Source organism: Ursus arctos, unplaced genomic scaffold, assembly GCF_023065955.2.
Source record: "Ursus arctos isolate Adak ecotype North America unplaced genomic scaffold, UrsArc2.0 scaffold_36, whole genome shotgun sequence".
In the NCBI taxonomy this organism is placed as follows: domain Eukaryota; kingdom Metazoa; phylum Chordata; class Mammalia; order Carnivora; family Ursidae; genus Ursus; species Ursus arctos.
Genome location: NW_026623050.1, coordinates 7,799,718 through 7,821,427, shown reverse-complemented (window position 1 = coordinate 7,821,427; position 21,710 = coordinate 7,799,718). Strand labels below are relative to the sequence as shown.

Genomic DNA, 21,710 nt, shown 5'->3' with positions numbered 1-21,710 from the left:
AGGGTCTTCTAATGCCAGAGTATCCCCCCCGACCCCGGGTCGGAGCTTGCTCATGGCCAGCCAGCGCTAGAACCCACAGGCAATAATGGACACCCATTTCCAAGGCAAATGACAGTATAGTGTCCAATGCAGCAGAATCTGATTTCGAGTGCAGATGGAGGAAGAGGTGAGGGCAGTGTCAGACCTCAGACCAGAGTTCTGGAAATCAGAGGCCTCTAGCTAAAGGACTCAATTATGATATCACCATCAGCATGCAACCAAGTCCAAAGAGCAGCTTTAACAACACAGTGCCTGGTACAGAGCAGGCATTTCTACCCTCTCCTTCTCTTGGAGTTATCAGAAAGGCCAGGATAGGAGGTACCTCAATTTAAGCAACCAGAATAAGAGAAAAAAAAATTTTTTTCCTCTCTGGCATCAATCCTCCCCACAGTGAGACCAGAACCACAAACAACGCTTTATAAGCAAAAGTCTGATCATGAAGAATGGTCTAAATCCCCCTCATTCACCAGCTCTATATGCCTGAGTTTTCCTAATCTCTTGGTTTCCAAACTTTGTAACCAGGGAGAAAACTAACTGTTCTTTATCTGAACTAAGTGTTCAGTGTGAATGTATGATCTGGGACAAAAAGGAAAGTGGGGGGAACTCTTGGTACCCCTGTAATCATGCCAGCTTGGGCCATGAGACTCCCCTGGGAAGAAAGGTTTCTTCAACATGTTATCCTCTATAAAAAGCTCACTTCCTTTCCATTCTGAACGCCAACACCCTGGACTAGGCCTTCAGCACCACATTCCTGTATATAGCAATGACTTTCTAATCAATTTCCTTACTATAGTATAGACCCTGTCCTTCCCTCCCTCAACCTGTCAGAATAATCTTGCCATAGCACAGCTTTGATCACGTCCCTACCCTGCTCAAAAACTTTCAATGGCTCCTCACTGCCAACTAAATAAATTATGAATGTCTTAGCCTGGCAACCGCAGCTCTCTGTCAAGTGATCCTACCTTTCTTCTATTTCCTACTACTCACCTATATGAATCGTGCATTTGTCAATCTGGATTATTCATTATTCTGGAAAGGCACTTTGGGGCTTTAGCTTATATTCTTCTTCTACCAAGAAGCCCTTCCTTTCCACCACCCCCTCCTGAAATCCTTCCCTTCCTTTCAAGGACCAGCTCAAATAGCGCATCCCCTGTGATTCTTTGTGTGACCACCACGGCCAGGAATGATTCGTCCCTCGTTGGTACTCGCACGGCTGCACTTACTTGCATCATTCACATGGCGTGTGCTACTTAGTACCTTGTACAGAAGTTCTTTACAGTTCTGTTATTTCTCTCCTACTCGTCTCCTAAAAGGCAGAGCCTGTATCTACAACTCTATGCTTATAGCACAGGGCACAGTGTTTAATAAATAGGAGTCCATGTTTTAGAATTTTAAAAAATATTTGTGAATACTCTGGTTCATCTTACCCAGTAAGTTCTTTAACCTCCTAGAGAATTCTAAATCTATTACAGCCAGACCTAGAAGTTGGAGCAGGAAGCAGGATTTTGATGCCTTTCCAGAAAGAATGGGGAAGGCCTGAATGGAATAATCCATGTGCTCTAAGTGACTACAAACAAAACTATTTCATCCTTGACTTTAGTAAATATATGTACGGCACGGCTCTTCACAGATCTGACTAAATTATAATTAAAGACTAAGTCTACAAAAATCAGAGGTAATATTTATTGATTTATTTATTTATTTATTTATTTAAAGTAGGCGCCACACCCAGCATGGAGCCCAATGCAGGGTTTGAACTCATGATCCTGAGATGAAGATGTGAGCTGAGATCAAGAGTCAGACGCTTAACTGACTGAGCCCCCCCAGGTACCCCTCAGGGGTAACTTTTTAAATACAAGTGATAATACTGTTATTTAAAAAGAGCTTTATCTGTCCTTTATGATCAGAAATGGATGTAGCTATAAGTAGTTATTCTGGATGTTAAAATTATGAATGACTTGTTTTCTTCTTTGTGTTTCTCTATATTACTTGTGTAAAAAATCTTTTCAGAAAGCACATGTACTTCAGAAAATATTAAAAAACGTTTTATAGGGGCGCCTGGGTGGCACAGCGGTTAAGCATCTGCCTTCGGCTCAGGGCGTGATCCCGGCGTTCTGGGATCAAGCCCCACATCAGGCTCCTCTGCTGGAAGCCTGCTTCTTCCTCTCCCACTCCCCCTGCTTGTGTTCCCTCTCTCGCTGGCTGTCTCTATCTCTGTCAAATAAATAAATAAAAATCTTTAAATAAAAAAAAAAAAAGTTTTGTTTGTCAAAGCTAATACCAAGAAAATATTTCTGACAATGTAAAAAATGAATTATCTTAAATTCAACAAATTAAAGATGAATTTGTGAGAAAACATTTTTATGTCCTATTATTACTTTAAAAAACCCAAGTTTATTATTTCACATATATATTTCAACATTTGTGCATAACTTTGTGTTTGAGTATACAAATTTTTAAATTTAAACATTTTAGATTTAAATATGAAATACACATGTTTAAATTGGAGACTTTTATCTTTATTGTTTTTTTTCTACTTACAAAAATAATACAGACTCATTGTAAAAAATTCCAACATTACAGAAATATAGAAATGCAGACAGTGAATGTCCACCATAATCTACTAGCCCTCCCTGAGGTGACCAATATTAACAAGAGTTTGGTATTTATAGCCTCACTTTTTTTTCTATGCATATACTGACATACAGGTTTTAACAAAAATATAAATAATCATTAACATAAAAAACAGTTATACAGTTTGCTTTTTTGTCACTTAATATATCTTGTATACCCTTTCACGTCAGTAAATATAGATTGACCTCATTCTTTTCAGCAAGTACAAGGTATTTCATTTTATGGATTTAACCCAATTGCCTATGGATGGCTACCTGGACTACTCCCAAGATTTCACTATTGTGAATAACACCAAAAAAAAAAAAAAATTCAGTTATATACACTTTTGTGTGGTGTGGATATTTGCATAGACTAGATCCCAGAATTATAACTTCTAGATCAAAAGATATGCTTCTTCTAATTGATATCACCAAATTGTCCAAATTAGAAACTTAAAACAATGGGTTATAAAATTAACACGTTTTCACTCTGCCTTTAAATTCTTAGTCTAAAAGGAAGCTCTAGGACTAATTCATTTCCCAAATTATTTCTCAACACAAATGAACTGACTCCCAAAGAAGAAAAGTTATCTCTAAAGAAGCTAACGCTGTTAAAAAGCCTGTTATCACCCCAGGGATTTCTAATCAGACAGTATATTAGGACTCCCCCCCTCAGCCCTGGTTCACTGGTTTGACTTTTTGAGTTCCCAAAAATCATACTCATGGCCCTGAAACAATAAATTACACAGTAGTCAGTATAAAAAAAAATATTTGCTAAGCCTTCCTCTTGATCTGTACTGTTGATACAAGTTACAATATTGGCAAGAAAAAGGTACTGAAGATAGGTCACAATAAAAAGCTACACAGCGAGGATGACTAAATGCTGGAACAGAAGAGGCTGAGCCTACAAAAAAGGACTTCTCACGAATGGAAACTTGAAGGAGTAAAATCTCGCCAGCAAATGAGAAAAAAAATTCCTGAATATTTTAGAAATCTGTGGACCCTGATAACATTAGCAACCCCTTAACAGCTATAAACTTATTTAGACCTTACAGTGTGATTTCATATTCATTAGATCTCCTTTAATCCTCACAACAGCCCAAGGAGAAAGCCCTCAGTATTCTAATTTTACAGATGAGAGAGAACCCAGCTCCCCGCCCCCCTCCGCCCCCCCCCCCATCCACACACACACACACAGGCTTGACTGTTCAATGTATAGCCCTAGGAAATGCAGGATGGGCTTCACTTGGGAGCTTGGTTGAACTGCAGAGTTCCAGGGCAGACCTGAATCTGAATCTGCATTTTCACAAGACTACTCACTGCCTCTTGCCCCTACCACTATTCTGCCTGTATATTCACTCTTAGAAACCCTGTTCACAGGCGCCTGAGTGGCTTAGTCAGTTAAGCATCTGCTTTCGGCTTAGGTCATGATCCCGGGATCCTGGGATCGAGTCCTGCATTGGGCTCCTTACTCAGCAGGGAGCCTGCTTCTCCCTCTCCTCCCCGCTTGTGCTCTCTGTCACTATCTCTCTCTCTCTCTAATAAATAAATAAAATCTTTAAAAAAGAAAAGAAAAAAGAAAAGAAAAAAGAAAAGAAAAGAAAAAAGAAAAGAAAAGAAAAGAAAAGAAAAGAAACCCTGTTCACTAGCCAGTTCTGGGTTTTGCTGGGGCCAGGGGAGTGGGGGGGGGGGGTTGCCTCACAAGAGAGATCAAAGCAACCTGGGGAAAGAAGGACATCATAAGGAGAAAGGACATGTTTAGTCTGCAACAGGTTACTATGTCCTATGAAAACAATCATGGATACGAGCACTTTCCCAAATAGAAGCTGACCAATGAGCATCAGGGTAAGTAACGGAGGGAGGCCTACAGACTGCCTGCGGCATGTTTAGTTCTGACAAGCAGCTGCTTGCTTCACTCCAACGCAGCAGTTGAGAGGTGGCAAGGGTCAGAGTTTCTGAGCATGCTCGGAGCTCCTCCCCCATGATCACAAACTGCCTGTGGGCTGCCCTCCACCCAATCCACCTGGCTTGGAGCTTCCTCTCCTCAGACTAACCAGGGCAGCTGCAGGAAAGCATGTATTAAGATCCCATGCTTCGGCACCCATAACGTTATCATCATCGCCTATTTGGCGAAAGAAATCAAAATAATACAAATCTGAGGTCGGGGAGGCAAGACACTTGCTCAAGGAACTTAGCAACCTTGGAGCCTGCTCAACCAAACAGAGTCGGGTGGGCAAATGACCTCGTTTTTGCTCTTTTTCATGGTCACTGAACTCCAACTGTCATCATCCAGATCGGCTCTGGCACAGGGCATGTTAGGCCCAGTTTTTTTCCACAGAAAACAGGCATTTTAACTCAGCAACTCTCCACGGCTTCAAAGACAAGGTCAGTTGTGAGTAGAGACAGGTGCAACACTAACAAAGAGGTGGAGTACAGAGATAAACAAGGGGAGGTGTGGGGTTGGGTAGAACCAGCAAGCAGTCAGGAGAGTGAGCTACACGGTCAAATGCCAACTGAGAGCAAACAGGTTCAAGGCCCAAGAATCCCATACACCAAAACAAGCAAAGCATCTGTTGGTCTCCACTTCACTCTGCCACCTCATTCCAACCCCAGAGAGAAGCAGCAACTACTTGCGGCTTATGGTCACCTGACACCACAGAACTGCACCCTGTCAACCTGACATTCACGGACCCACAGAACCACAAGTTGTACTGTTCCTAATGGTACCCCAGGGCCAGAAGTGGAAATCTGGACTTGGGGGTGGGAAGAAAAGCAAAGGATGTAGAGGGAAAGGAGGGTTACCAAATGATGGCTCTAAAACAGTCTGAAAAAGGCATCAAATCAACTCTGATGGGGCAAGTTGGGTGAAAAGTATATTTTTCAAGATCCTGTGCTTTTCCAAGTTGAACACAGGCTGCAATTCTGGCTACAGCAATACTAGGCATAAACTTCTGTGCTCAGGGTCACACTGTGCACCAGAAGACTCTCTGGCCGGAGCGAAGAATCAGGATTAAGTGTGGGCTCTGGAGTTAAGATGGCCAGTAAGTTAAGAGAGTCTGAATCCCAGCTCCACCAGCTGCTGGCTAGGTAACCACCAGCTACTTACCTGACCTCTTAGCATCAGTTTCCTCATCTACAAAATGGGGACAGGAACAGTATTGATAAAAGAGTAGTGTGAGATGCGAACGATATACTATATGCAGAACGCTTAACACAGGCCACAGCAAAAGCCAATAAATAAATGTTCGTCATTATTAGCACTACTAATATTATGACTTCTAGTATGGTTTTAGGAGAGTAACATAAGGGCAGGAAGCACTGACAACGAAAGCTGGAAAACGTGGTTCCAGTAAGCACACTGCCTAAAAATGTTGAATGGCGCAAATACATAATGGATGGGGGAAAAAAGAACCTTGAAAAGTAAAAGAACAAATAGTCAAGATCAAGTCCTTGGGGATTTAAATTAAAAAAATAAAATAAAATAAAATAAAACCGTATTAATTACCTAACACAAAAAGCTCATGTCCATCCTCACCCACTGTGATGACACTGTTAGCATCACATCCTTCAGAAACTAGCAGTACTTTGGCAGTGTTCTATTTTTTTTTACTTCGGGTGGTGATTATATGAGGGGCCGTGTTGTAATTACATACAATATTATATTATTATATTTCATAAGCTTTTCTGTGTCTATTTCATAATTTTTTTAAAGTTAGTGTTTTTAAGTGCCAGCACCTTTAACGAGGTCAGCTGAGTGTATGGGGAAATGACCAGAGGCACCACTAAAAGGAACACAGATCTCAAAGCCTGATGAGAGGTATGACGGGAAGTTGGAAATTGTAGTGCGCTCAGCATGAATGAGAAGCAAGGTTCAAATCCAGAAGAACCTAAGAAACTCCCTTCTCAGGATTCCTCCAAAAGAGAATCTGCCACACTGAAAACAAAACAAAACAAAAATCAGCCATGTGGTTTCACTAAGTGCTCCAAGATCTTCAAGTAAATTTAAATCTCAGCTATGAAAGAAGGGGCAGGAAGGGGGAAAGATCTTTAGCTTCATTCCAGTTTTAGGAAGAGACTTAGAAATCTAGTCTAAAAAAAAAAAGACGGTTTTATAGACAACAGAAGCAACAAAGAGCGTTATAAACATTCTCTGTGATAAAATGAGCAGGGGTGGAATTTACTCCCTAGAAGTCTAAGAGGAGATACCCATCCTGTGATGTGAACTCGTTCTTCTGCAAGTGCCCTTCGAAACCAGAGGAACATGTTGTAGCCAATTAAGAAGCACTGAGACTTGCTGATATAACTGTTGGGAGGGAGGAAACCAAGACGTGGAAAATGTGAACACTCACATATACCAAGCCTAAGGATCCACACCGCCCAATCTGTCTGTCATAGTCACTTCATGTCTTGCCCTCCCCTGCCCTTTCTTTTCATTTTAAGAGGTAACGGATACAATTTAAGGTAAAACTCACAACGTGGATCTGATTCAGCAAACATCCAAGCAGGTGGGCAGCTCTCCCTGCACAACTCAACTGAGAACTGCCGTAGAAGGAAGCTGACAGAAAACCTGGCCTTGTCCTGCAGTAAACAATGGGGCCCAGAGGAGAGGCTTAGCTTGCAGCAGTGCGAATGTGACGTATACTACAACAAATCCTACTGAAAACACTGTCGCTTTTTTTCTAACCAATACTGCAGTCTGCCCATGAAGTAAAACCAACAGATACTCTGAGAACAACAGTGCAACAGACCACGTTCCCAGAGAAGCTTAGTTTGAATAAACATAGTCCCAAATTTCAAGCCCTGGACTGTTTTCCAGACAAAGGGGCAGTGATAACAGCCACAAGCTCAACTTTAGATTCAGGAGGTTGACGGAGAGGTTACAGGAGTCAGGCTAAAGGCTCACTTCCACCAATGTTTTTTCGTTAGTCAAGAGATGAAAAACACGCAAGTGACAAATGGACGAGGGAAGAGTGAAGGCAGAGAAATACCAATGGCCCCAAAGACATTCAAAATCCAGGCAGGAAATAAGACCGTGACTCAAACTGACCCAACAGGGGGAACTTGCCTTAAATGACAAGCTGAGGGAGGGAAAAGAAACTTGGAAAGCAGCAGTGCTGTTAGACTCTGAAATGAGTGAGACCAAGTAGATGAGGGAAGGCTTTGCAAGACAACTTAGAGCCTGAAGAGGCTGGGCTATTTTAGACAGCAAAGGAGGAGTTGGGCTGGAGTGGAATCCTCTCTCTCCAGTGAGAATCACTTTGAAGGCTGAGGGCAGCTGCAGGCACCGGAAGGAGAAATGAAGCAGAGATCAAAGGAACAAAACCAGGAGAATACCTCACACTTTTCATTGTACACCACCTGTTCTGAGGATCTCAAGACACTTCTCAAGCCTTACTTGAGGAATATATCAGAGACAGAAAACTCAATAAGAAGTTGCTCAAGGTCATTTACAAAGGCAGGTGAAGGCAAGGCTTCCGCCCACAGGAGCCCTCTACCCTTGGCCATCTACTTCTAGGTGGGGAGCCCAGACAGTGTGTATTAAACACTAAAAACTCTTGGTTCCTAGGAGTGCCAAGGGAAGTGGGTAGTGGAATGGTGACATAAAAAACTGGCCAGGACTCAGAGATATTATCATCAAGTTTCCTACTCCTGCCCAGAGGAAATTCCTGCTGATCTGTCTTAGTAAGGCAATTATCAGTTCCTCATATCTGACCCTACAACAGGGCAGTTTTCTCAGATCTATCTCTGACATAACAGTTTATAGAGCAATCAGTCTAAAAGACAGTAGAGATAAGAACTACCCAAGGAGAAGAGTATACTTATTGGGCTAGATTTCTATACTATCAAGAAGCCTCAATGAGGGGACACCTGGGTGGCTTAGTCAGTTAGGCATCTTACTCTCGATTTCGGCTCGGGTCATGATCTCAGGGTCATGGGATTGAGCCGCACATCGGGCTGCACGCTCAGTGAAGAGTCTCCTTGAGATTCTCTCTCTCCCTCTCCCTCTGCCCCTCCCCACATTCATGCTCTTGCTCCCTCTCTCTAATAAATAAATAAATCTCTAAATAAAGTAAAATAATTTTTTAAAAAAAGAAGCCTCAACGAGGACTTGGGTAGGAAGCCAACAGATTTCAGGGTCCTAGCACTTAAGCCATAGGTTTGTAACCCAGCAGCAGGCTTCTGGTGGAACCCATGTATACACTCCTCTGTGAGGAGCCTGCTTCTCCCTCTCCCCCTGCCTGTGTGCTCTCCCTCTCTCTTTCTCTCTCTCTGTCAAATAAATAAAAAATAAAATCTTTAGAAAACAACTACCAAACTCTATCCCCAGAGGGATGCCTGGGTGGCTCGGTCGGTTAAGCATCTGCCTTCAGCTCAGGTCATGATCCTGGGATCGAGTCCCAGATCGGGCTCCTTGCTCAGCGAGGAGCCTGCTTCTCCCTCTGCCTGCCATTTCCCCCGCCTATGCTCTCTCTCTGACAAATAAATAAAATCTTAAAAAATAATAATCATAATAAAAACTCTCCCCCCAGAGCTTCTGATTCCATATAGCTAGGATGGGGCCTAGGATTGTGTATTTTTAAAATGCTGCAAAAGTATTCTATCTCACTGCTGTCCTGACCCCTCCCCCAAATCAAGAGCCATCAAGCTTAAGCCAATGATCCATACATAAATGCTTTGGAAATGAATATGTTTTCCCACTACCAAATAGGCAGATCAAAGAGTCTCAGTACCAATACCTGGACTCAAACACTGAGCAAAAGCTGACATTAGATTATTGCAAGTTTTTTCTCTTCAGTGAAAATCGCCTACACAAACTCTTCTTAGAGCCACATAGGAAAAGGCTCAAAGCACCACCGCTCAACCAGACATGAGAAATTTTTGGGAAAAAAGGAGAGAGACAAAAAGAGAGAATGCACTAGACCTGTATCCATAAAAACTGAGAACTAGAAGAAAGCTACAAGTCATCTTACCCATTGCTTCCGGAGGAATAATACATGACCCAGATTGGACAAACGGCTATTAAGGAGGAGAATTTCAAAATCTCTTCATTTACTTTTTCAAAATCTAACAACTCTCCAGCACAGGAATCCTTTTGTATCCCTAACTTACATCGTGCCTGCTCGGCTTCATTCCATTTCTGTCCTTTGTTAAAACAGAAAAATGACCCAGCTCCCTCCACATAAAAATCTTCCAGAAACTTTAAGAAAAGAGGGGGAGGGCTAGCTACCCAGAGCACACACATGCTTAAGGAAAACACAGCCTCAGCTGAAAGCCAGAACTGACAATTGTACAGAATTTAAAGTTGAAGGGTGTTTACAACTGATAACTTTGAGTTACACTTCATCAAGACTCAGCAGATCTGGCAATAAAACCTCAAACTACTCTTTTCAAACTCTATCTCACTGCAGAGACTTCCCTCCCTCAGATAAAGTTTAATACAAATCCTAGTTCTTAATTACCCATTTCTCAATCAAGACTCACAATCCCCCTTTCTACTTGGCCCTCATTCCAGTTTTTAACCATATTTCAACCATATTTTTAACTAAGTCTCTCCTGAGTTAAAGTCTTTAATGAGCATTACTTTCTGCATATATGCACTTCCCCTTCTCGCTTGTGCCCTTCACACTTAACGAGGCTGGCTACATCTCTACTTCTTTTTCAACATTTTATTATTCCTAACTTCAATTTTTCTTTAAAGACATCACAAAACTCCTCCTGATGGTCTCCTATTCTTCTGGAGTTCCAAGTTTATCCCCACTATATCTGACATCATTAAAGTGTTTTCATTCACGGGGTGCCTGGGTGGTTCAGCTGTTAAGCGTCTGCCTTTGGCTCAGGTCATGATCCCAGGGTCCTGGGATCGAGCCCCACATCGGGCTCCCTCCTCGGCAGGAAGCCTGCTTCTCCCTCTCACACTCCCCTTGCTTGTGTTCCCTCTCTCACTGTCTCTCTCTGTCAAATAAATAAATAAAATCTTAAAAAAAAAAAACTGTTTTCATTCGTTTATTCACTTATGATTTACTGCACACCTTACACTATACTAAACAGTGTGATGTAAAAGAAATGAAGAACGTGACCCCTGGCCTTAGGAAATGAAGACATACATAAAAGAACAATTAGAGATTGGTTCTAAGGTAGTGGGGCCTACTCAGAGAAGTCCTTGTGGCTCCAGTAAATATAGAGTTGGGTATAAAAGTAAGTGGAGAATTTGGAGAAAAGGCTACGTTAGACAGGAGGAACAGTGTGACTCAAAGCAGCAGGCCGTCTGAGGTAAGGCCGTCTGAGCTACACAAAGGCCCTCTGTCACTTCCTTCTTTGCCCCCCCCCCACCCACCCATCCTCAAAGGCATATGTCTTTTGGTCTTCAAATTTTATTTCAGAGTTCTCTGCGAATCACAAGCTTCTGATTGTTACCATGATGACCCACAGCCACCACATATTAGAGCAGCTCACAAAGCTTTATACATCAGGTCCTACGTGGATTACTACAGGGCAGGCTTTTCGAATCATCTAAAGTCGAGACTTCAACAAAGAGTGTGGGGAGTTGGGTGTCTGTAGGGTCCTGGGCACACAAAGACAGCAACTACTTTTGGGTGCTAAAGATAGATACCAGCACTCTTGTTCTGTCAGACTACTCAAGGGTCATTCAACTTCAGCTAAGTATTTCCTTCATTCACAGCTCTAGGACAAACAAAGCCATTTAAAGCAGTCTGAAACACTGAATTCCTATTTGAAACAGGGATGTTTAATGATGATGCCACAGGGATGCTCTTTTTCACTGTTTTCCTAGAGAGCCTCTCCTCTTCTCTTGCCTCAGGACTCAGAGTTCAAGCATCCCTACCTCTGTGAAGTCTTTCCTAATTCCCCTAAGGTGACTTAGGTTCCCTCCCCTGTGCTGCCCTTAAGACCTTTGGGCCTACTTCCGGGACAGCACTTAACATACCAAGTTGTAATTATTTGTTTATGTATCTGACTAGCCACAAGCTCTTTGATGGCAAGGATGTTTTAGTCATCACTGATTCCATACATAACAGGCACACAACAAACATTTGTTAAGTCCATTAATGATGAGTGATATGGGAAGTTTTAAAGAATGGCGACTGTACCTTCTGGATTCCAGACCAAAATTATAGTAAGTATTAACACTGAAGAATAAACTCCCATCACATATTTCTACTACCTATAACATTTTTGGTTGGAAAAAGAAGCCAAAACATATGAGAATATTGCTCTAATAGTGGTGGGCACTGCCAAGTTACCAGCCCAGAGTAAGAGAGCTTGCAGTACCAAGAATGGTCCAACAGTAAATGAGTGAAGAGAGTCAAATCTAAGACAGTTTCTAAGTTCCAGGCTCAGTCTCCTACCTCTAGAGAATATGAACAATGAACTCCTATTAGAGTCCTTGGAAAGGTCACCAACTCCACTGCCATGGAACCTTGTGGCTAATTTCAATTCAATATGACCTCTGCTGAAATATAGAGGAAGGCTGTTCTCCTTCTGACCACATCCAAGTAAGGTTCTGTTAAAGGACAGAGATCTGAACTAAGTCTCCCCAGAATCCTTCCATGTTGTACATAAGCACCCTAAACTATTTCTCATTGGCTCTACTCATCCTCTGAAGAGATACAGGCAAGGCAATAAAATGCTGCTGTCCCCAATGCCTCTCCCTGTAGCAATCCTGTACCGCACAATGCTACTGTGTTTATAGGCTGCTAATATGATACAAAAGTCTAATCTGCTTCTGTGGGAACTAAGCCCTAGACTCCTTCAGGGATTAAATAGATGTGGTCTACTTTTGTATTCCCAAAGTTGTGGGGGCTCAATGAAGTTGAAGAAAGCATAAAGACCTAACACCCAGACAAGTGAGGGGATGGATAGGGACTGGCCTCTGAGGAACTTCTGCAGCAGGGTGGGATATAGTGCTTGGCACAGAGTGAGTAAGACAGGCAATGTTCAAGCACAAACCAGGAGAGCTGTTTTCCTGGCAGATACCTGGCTCTTTGCATGTTATCATTCCTAAGCAGCCAAGAGGCTCCAGTTAAATTAATTGAGGCTTCTTGTAGAGACAAATTTGTTTTGACCCCAGGCAAAAGCATTTAGCAAGCCAATTCCTCAAACTAGGTGTTCTTTCTGCTACTACTGTCTTGCATAACCTCAGCTGTGACACTAACACCTGCAGCTACATTAGTCACAACTTAGCCCCTCATAGGGTATGTGGTCCCACTACCTCATCCAAAATGGGAAACTGAGTCATCACTTATGAACTGGCTTCCCCAAGCACAGTCTTAGTTTGTAGTGAAGCCACAACTGAATCCAGGTTGCCTTCCTCCTATTCCTTTTCATGGAGAAATCTCGGCATGCCCACTCCTGCTGCTCTTTTTCCTTTAACCTAAAATTAAATCATTGCTTCCTCGAGGGGCATACATGGGCACACTTGATCCTTTACAGCCAACAGGAGCTTCTGGTTCTTCTCTTTCCCAAGAAAGAGGAAAGTGAAAGAGGAACACGGAACAGAAGAGGGGACGGGTGGAAAGGGGTGCCTCCCAATACTAGGACTCACCTTGGAGCTGAGGTCCTCTCGCCGGTTTCCTGCCTTACTCCTGCGTAATTTGATGGATGGAGATCGCAGCAGGTTCTTGATCCGGCTGGTAATGGTTGACCCTTCCACAGCCATCATGATGAGAAGCCCCCGGGGACAGTCCTGGCCCAGTCTTGGAACTTGTCTCAAAAGCGGCACTGCCTTCCCACTCCACAGGTCCTTCCAGTATGCCCTCCCACGGACCTGAGATGGCAGAGGCCACCTTACCTTCTGCCTAGCCGTGTTTGCAGCTCTTATCTCTAGGCATTACCCTCTCCCTTCTCCTCATACCTGCCTTCAAGCCCTGCGCGGTTTCTTACGTCTGAAGGACAAACCCATGAAAAAGAGGGGGAAAAAAGCCTGAGCTGCAAAGAAATACCAGGCCCACGCCTGCCAGAGGCGTTCAGCCAGAGGGATGGGATTGGCCCTGGTAGGGCTTGTGGTTGGTCTGGTCCCCGTTAATTCCCAACTGTTCCCATGGCAACTGCAGTGTCTAAAGAAGGAGGCCACCGAGGAGTCCCGCCAGGAGCTTGGACACCTGAGCTGGCGGCCGCAGGGACACTCGGCGCGGCGAGACTCGCTGTGGCCCGGCAACCCGTTCTGCCACGGGAGCCTCCCTCCCCCACCCCCGACCCTCGGGAGCTCGCTCTCGGCCCTCCGCAGGGGCCCTGGACCCCTCTCTTTCACCTCCCTCAGCAGCCCCAGCAACTCGCCAGCGCCCCCGCTCGGGCCCAGACTCACCAGCCCCAGGGCGCGGGGGGCACCCCGCTCACAGCGCCCTCAGGCATCGCGCACGGCGATTTCGGCTCCGCAGCAGCAGCGGCAGCAGCAGCTATGGTGGCACGAGCGGCTCAAAACGCGAACTACCGCCTGGGCCAAGCTACGGGCTGGTAAGGCGGAGCCGAGGCGAGGGGGTGCGGTCTGTAACCAGGAGGGCGTTCTGAGAGTGGACCAGTAAGGCTTATGGGGGCGGAGCCAATGAAAGGGCCTAGGAAGCAGAGATGGAACTCGAAAACTAAGGGTTCCGCACAGTACAGGAGCGGGAAGCGCTCCTAAAGGAAGGTCAACAGAACATGGCTTCAGAATTGAGAGAACCAGCCTTTTATGGTATTATCAAGCCCGGTGTCCCAGAGAAGTGATCTTCCCAGAGCCCCAACAAAACGGTAACCACGCCCCCAGGGTGCGGCGGTTGGCATTTGATAGGCCCGAGGGGCCTTAGCCAAAACTAACTCCTAGCTCACAATTACAGGGTTAAGGTACAGCTATAAGGCTCTGCTCCCATCGACCCTAAGCGCTGGGATCTAAAGCGGTTAGAATCGTTTCTGCTCGCCGCCTCCCCGGTGCTTTGACCTACGTGAAATGACTCTTCTGAGTAACCCTTTAGATTGGTAACAAGTGTTTTGAACTGGGCAACCTGATTGGCCATGATTGGAAAAAGAGAGGGAGATGATAGCCATGAACTGAGCTTTAGGTGGATGAGGGTAGGGAGAAGTGAATGCTCCTGAGATACATTTGTTCCCTTTAGGCTCCAATATCCCACCGCACTCTCTCACCTAGAGTTGACAAGGACTTTGTTGATCCAGATCTTTTCCTTGTGTCAAAATTTATTCTTTTCCCTAGTATTGTTACTTTGGCGAGGTCACCGTCAAGCTTTGGCACTGGATTTAGTGATATAGTTTTTCTAGCTCATTGTAGTGGGGAAGAGTGGCGCCCGCGCACAGAAATACTCTTTACATATTACTTCTTAGGTGTCTCAGCCTATTTGTTTTCCAAAAGCCCTTCGGCCTCGTTGCTACTTCGACATTGCCTATGAAAAGGTTAACGTAAGCCAAAGACGGGCCCCAGACAAAGCTTACACTGATACGCATCGTCTCACCCTATCCAAATCTTTGGAACCCCTGCAGGAGACAACACCTTAGCAGAAGAGAAGGACCCCTGTGGGTGCACCTTGTACAGCCATTTGGCAAAAGAGGTATGTACTTGTGTGTACTGAAGCCATGTATTAAAAACGAGATCTGCAAAGTCCACAAGTCGAAACAAAGATCAGTTGTCACCTCCTAGACGACCTACTGGCAATGGCTACCAGAGGCATGAGGCTTCCTTCTCTTCCACCACACATTGCAGACATAATGCAACATAAAACGGGATCTTCCATTTATTTCTCAAATCTTAAGGAAGGAGGCAAGGGTCAGCCACAGAGTATTCAATGGAGAGTTGGTTCAATTCCATGCTACTCTATTTTACTTCTATGGGGGGGGGGGGAGGAGAGAGTGAATGTAACACTAATAAATGGTGCCACCTGCTGTCCTTACCTGTGTGCTACATTGCCCCAGCAACCACCACCTCCATCCTCAAAAATTCTCCCTCTCTCCGCATCATTTTTGTGTCCACTAGTGGTTTTCTCACATCACTTGTGGCCAGGTGAATAGGTTTACAAAGTGTCATCGGTCATTTCCCATCCAAAGTTAGCCTGGTTTATCCCCTTAGAGAAAATGTTCCCCAAATTACTCTCATCTGAAGCCGAAGTTGTAGAGGCCAATCCAAGCTCCTTTCATTGTCTAAAATGATCTAGCTGAAAAACTGATAAGTGTAATGAGATATTCTAAGTCTTGAATCTGTATACGTTCAGTCTAAGGCCAACCAAAACCATATATTTTTAATTCTTCACCATTTAATCCATTTATTGTCTAGATATCACGCAATTTTTGAATTGTCATGGGAACAGGCTGTAGGCTGTTCCCATGCTTCATGAATTTATTCCTCAGAAAATAGTAATCCTAGGTCTAATGTGAATAAAAGCGCTATCCCCTTTTCTCCAAACTAAGTAATTGCCAGCCCACCCTTCAAATGCAGTTGACCCTTATGTATTTCACCACCCATACACTATTTCACTTTTTATTCTGCTTGTGTATGTCCGAAACATACATGGTTGTCAGATTCTAAAATTGTAGATGTCTAGGAATAGATGCATACAATTTTGCACTATGCTCATTAGATCAGATTTTAAAATTCACCCTAGGCTTAACATGCAAAAAGGTGCAATTATAAGATCCTGGAAAACTAACAGGCTGGCGTAAACATTTGCTCATCAGTTCAAATATTTATTGAGCACCTTTACATGCAAGGCACTGTGGGACAGCTGAGATCAATGCTTGCAGCTGGAAACAGGATGGATCTCAAAACAATGCTTCCAAGACTGCTTTCCTATTTAACAAAATCTCTTCTAACAGCAGAGTTTGCAAAGATAGAAGAATTTAGTAGAGCTTGATTTGTCTCAAAATACTCAACTCCTTCCATGGTTTAGCATTCTCACCCTCCATACGCCTCCATCACACTATTACTCAACATTCACGTATCTCTGTAAGTAGTTCAGTCATACTTAATATACTACAACCATGCCTGAGTTGAGAAGTATATATCAAATTATTCCTTTTGTTTTAAAAATGCATTTTTGACTCATCTTTTTTTTCTCCAAATGGCAGTGAGTCTGTATACCTCAGCTTTAATTTTCTCTGTATCCAGCCATTCATGTTCATGTAAAATTTCATTAGAGATAATACAATAACATGAAGATTTGATGCCCTTACAAGCATTTTCTTCAAAATCAACAATTATGTGTAAGAAATCTATTCAGATTCTTGGTTATCCACCATTCTCTATAAAAGTACCTGAAAATGTGCTGTCTACTCTGTGCATTGTTTTTTAATCTGGGCATGAGGAACACGGGTTACCACCATTTTTCAGACCCATCTTCCAAGTGCATTTACCTCTCAATTCACCTGATCCCATTCAATTATCTTAAGCAGTATAATTAAAAGAGGGGGGGAAACACACAAAAAAAACATACTACTAAACACTGCCCCAAATTAGATATGGATCATCTTCTTTTCATCTGTGTATTTTCAAACTTGTTACAGAAGGGCCTGTCTGGTATTTCATCCATAGTTCTGGGGGGGAAAACCCTGCATGTATTATACATTTACCCAAAGTAATGTGCATGAAGTTTATAATACACAGACTTCACTGTTGGTGATCTTAGTTTCAATGTCTAAAGGACTCCTTTAATAAAACTTTTTGTAAATCTTAACATGTACCTTGCTTTAAGAACATTTTTTGTCCTTAGCCCGAGACTGTTTATGCCCAGTTATTCTCTAAGGTAACAGGTGTATTACCTTGCACACATCAGTATTATGAGGCTAGCCTTTCTTCACTGTAGAACTTCTTGAGACAAACACTTGCTGTCAATTTGTGTAAAATTTTGAAGTCTCCATGTAAAACATGCTACAATTAGCAAAAATCTCCCCCAGGTAGCATGTCAGAAACTTTGAAAACAGTAAGGAATTCCTAGGATAAAACTACTTCAATGGCACCTCTCTCAAATGACTCAGAGCATTATATTTCTCTGCTCCAACTCAGCACAAACCTCCCAACACCAAATCCTGCTTTAATTATTATAACTGATTTATTTATTTCAAGTGTATACATTCTGCCTTCCACTCACCGAACTTCTTCTGTTCTTACGATTCTAAAAAAATAGTCATTTTTCAAAAGCAGAAAAGGAAAGATATATATTTAATATATAAAAGAAAAGGCTAAATCTGACATAATTATATTCTTAAAAACATTCCATTTATTTACAGATGTATAAAAAGGCGAATTATTGGTCTACTGAGATCATGCTTCATATAGTGTTAGGGTGAGAGCTCACTATCTATCCTCCCAACTCCTCAACTCCTCTCACTCAACTGTGTCTTTCATAATCACACATGTCATTTTCATAGATCAGTTTCTCCTGGGGTAAGGTTAAAGGGAAGGAGTTTTTGGAGATCTGAGACTTCTGTCAAGACTGCAGGACTGTTGTGACGACTGAGCCCTCCAAATTCGCCCTCACAACTTGCAAGTTCTAAGCGGTCTTGAAAACACCATTATCTTGGGAGTTTGTAAAAACATCTGCAGCCTCCCTTAAATATCTGGAATCATCTCTCATTTCTATCTCTGTACATCTCTCATGTCAACTATCTTCCCATCAAGAACTGATTATTACCTGTTTATCTATTTTCTTCTAAAAAAGGAAACAGTGTTCAGAAGCAGAATGGTCCTTCTTTTCCTGAGGCTTATTCAACTCACTTGCCTTCTCCTTGGCTGACCCTCAAAAGCCATAACAAGAGCCTTGGGAAGTCAGGAGGAAATGTGAGGACGAGACAAGCAAGTTAATAATGGGAACTGCTATACCTGGGTTAAAGTACTAGAATCTCCAAGGACAATAATTAGCAGGGGAGACAGGTGCTGGACTCCTTGGCTAAGGCATTGAATGAAATCTGCTGGGTAAAGAGGAGTGGGAGGGATAATGAGAAGCTGAGGGGCACTCATTACCTATTTCAAGCTTCTTCAAAAAACCTTTACAGGAGGGAAGGTTGAATGCTGATGAGCAGGTCTAGAAAGGCAAGTAGCACAAAACCAACGAAGAATTTGCTCTCACTGCAATTCACAGAGGAAATTTTTCCACCCTTTTTCAATCTGCTGATTACCAGAGTTACTAGAAAGGGAACCAACCATGGAAGTACTAATTCACTGGTTAGAACCATTCCAAAGCTGGTTTCACAACCTACGTCTGAAGATATGCTGAGTGGGATTTGGCATAAGGAAGGCAAAGGGGGGGGGGGATGCAGAAGAAATAGCATCACCTAGGCACAGCCCAGGCACTGGAAGCTCTTGTGTTAGTGTTTCACAACACAAGCAAATCCTGTCAATGAAGACAGAACAGGGGTTACATTCCAAAATATAATTATTTAAGAAAGGCAAAATGCAGCAGCTAAATCCCAATCTATACATTTTCAGAATAGTGATTCTTGCCCCCAGGAGTTTCCAAGAGACCCCTCAAGTGCACCATGATTATTTACAAACTAGATAGGAAACATCATTTCTATACTCAATACAAATCTCATCTTCTAGGTTGAAAACTTCAGCCTTTGAGAAATCTATGAAAACAACTATACAAAAATATAAATATCTTTATCTTTACAGGCTGTCAGTCCTTCATACCCTGACAGCTAATGAGTGAAAAAGCTCTACAGATCATTGAATCCATGGTAGCAGATAATAAAAAATATATCTCGTGATTCAAATACTGCCTCATTTCCCTGGTAAAGAGTGCCTACTGTGACTTTTCTTTTACATCCTGTGCAGGTAATAGTGAATGAAACCTTCAAGCACCAGGAGGCTGGTCTGATATGGGAAACATCCAGCCCCACAATTTTTTGTTTTGGCCACTGTCTCTGGTCTGGGCAGGGAATGCTTTTCATTTTAGCTGTCTCTTGAGTGATGTGATTTGTGAAAATGGGAGGGCTCCTTCTATGCCTACCTCCAAAATATATATTCCAGGCAGAAATCCCTGGTACTCTGAAATGTCTTTTCAACACCCAGACAGTAAGGGAGAACTAGTATTTTCCTTAACATCTCAAAATAATCACCTTAATATTAAAAGTTAAAAGCATTCCTACTTTACCAGAAGGCTTGGATTTATAATTCTGATTGAAAAGATAAGGGAATGGAAGCTACTTGGGATATGAAAGAAGAGAAAATTTTGCTGAATGACACAAAGTGTTTCACTTTGGTATTCCATGGTACCACCCTCTCTCCCGCTACTCTTGAAACAGCAACTAAAAACTATCTCTTCTGGATCCCTTTGCACAAGTGCATCACATTCCTTGGATTTCAGACTTAAACCACTTAAAACAACAGCTATCCACTACAGTTCAGCCCACAGCAACTCCAAAGTCTCAAGCAGCTTTTTCTCTGGGAGGGAAGAACTAGGAACCACTATGGACCTAGAATCTTGTCATGAATTCCTTGGGTAAGAGGGGCACCTCGTGTTCAGTAATGGATCACATCTTCTTAGAGAGGATGAGGAGACCCAGCACCACAAGTGAGGTAACACATTTTAACATGATCAGAATTTCATAGTAGTAATTTCAAATACCGAGGTCAGCACCCTACCCCCCCTTTCTCTACCATCATCCACCGCATCAAAGTCAAGGATCACAGTTCCATGACACAAATAAACAGACACCTACAGAGAAAGGAGGTTTCCCTCATAGCCTGGCTTCTGCCTGAGGACAAATAAGTTCATTTCCCTGCAGAACTTGGTGAGGCCCCAGAGTTGCCCAATTTGGCCACAACAGGTGCCAGTGTAGGCATGACCTTGCTCTCCCGGCATTCCTGGTCATTCCCTGTTAAGTTCATTTTGTGTCCAACTGATCCAACTTTGGCAGCTACAGGTGCCAAACAAGGCATCACCTTGAGACCCTGACCATCTGCATCACTAGAAGGATTAGCTACTTTTAAACCTAGAGGTGCCAACTTTGGCATAGGCCTCCACAAAGTATCTGTGCTGCTGTTCTCTAGGCCAGCCTTCATATGTAGGACCGGAGGCGAGGACACACTTTCAGGCTCTGCAGGGACACCAGAAGTACTCTTCCCGCCATCACTGGCTTTCCTGTGGGAAAGGAGGGAATCCTTTATCTCAGAGTCAATAACAATCTTAAGGACATCTGGCTCAGAGGCTGGTTCAGCAAGTTGTTTTTCATTCTCAGAAAAGTCATCATCTTCCAAGTGCAAGAGGAGAGGACTGACAGAGTCACTCTCCCCTTGTACATCAGGCAACTCTTTCAAACCGGTTCCCAAGTGGCCAACCTGGAAAGTTGCTCGGTTCCCAGGAGGAAGCTTACTTATAAAAGCCCGTCGAGCATCCCCTGTGAACTCCGTATCCATAGAGCTGGGCAGTTCAGCCAGGCTAACAGAGTCATCATTTAGTTGCTGATTAAGAAAGGCAATCTCATTGAGCAAAGAAGTCAGTGTCTCATCAGTATCATCCTCATCTTCCATGTTAGTTAGCAGTTCACTGGGATCCAGCGCTGCTTCCTCTATAGCAGACGCTACCTTTCTCAGTTCCATCTCTATACTTGAGTCTTTGAGATCTTTCATCTTCAGTTTGTGAAATGTAGACTCCTTTGGCTTCAGTTTCTCCCGTCTAGATTCACACTCTTTCCATTTATACTGAATACCTCTCATTTCACCAGAAATCTTTTTGGGTAAGAACTCTTGTGCTTCTTGCATACTGGAAACATCAACTATCTGTGGAAAACCAGAATCTTTATTTGCCAGAAAAACCGGTGTTGGACCCAATGCCATTCTGCCATCTCTATGGTTGCTTCTGGAAGAGATTCTACCCGAATCTTCAAAGGAGTTCTCGTCATTCCTGATAGTACTTTTCAGGTGGTCAGATGGCTTGCCATCAGGAACTTCATGAGGATATTTGCTGCCACCCATATCTACCAAACCTCCCTCTGTGGCCAATGATGTCACATTAACAATTCTTGGCATCATAAATAAGTCGTCATTTTCTGGAGGATGAAAAAAAATTCGTTTAGATATACAGTGGTAAGCATCCCTCTATCATTCATACCCAATGATCAGAGATC

At 43.0% G+C, this 21,710-nt stretch overlaps 2 protein-coding genes across 31 annotated transcripts in view; both read right to left on the bottom strand.

Moving 5' to 3' along the window:
- MAPKBP1 (mitogen-activated protein kinase binding protein 1) overlaps positions 1-16,419 on the bottom strand; it is a 52,663-nt gene extending 36,244 nt beyond the window's left edge. For all 4 annotated transcript variants that reach the window (XM_057306261.1, XM_057306262.1, XM_026479965.4 and 1 more), the window contains exons 1-2: positions 13,972-16,419; positions 13,213-13,434 (exon numbers count right to left, since the gene is read on the bottom strand). In XM_057306261.1, the coding sequence (XP_057162244.1) occupies positions 13,213-13,329 (117 nt within the window). In that variant the 5' untranslated portion in view covers positions 13,330-13,434; positions 13,972-16,419. The remainder of the gene's footprint in view (positions 1-13,212; positions 13,435-13,971) is intronic.
- Positions 16,420-17,770: 1,351 nt separating this feature from the next.
- The window catches only part of MGA (MAX dimerization protein MGA), a 164,664-nt gene continuing 160,724 nt past the window's right edge, over positions 17,771-21,710 (bottom strand). For all 27 annotated transcript variants that reach the window (XM_057306243.1, XM_057306259.1, XM_057306240.1 and 24 more), the window contains one exon: positions 17,771-21,632. In XM_057306243.1, the coding sequence (XP_057162226.1) occupies positions 20,356-21,632 (1,277 nt within the window). In that variant the 3' untranslated portion in view covers positions 17,771-20,355. The remainder of the gene's footprint in view (positions 21,633-21,710) is intronic.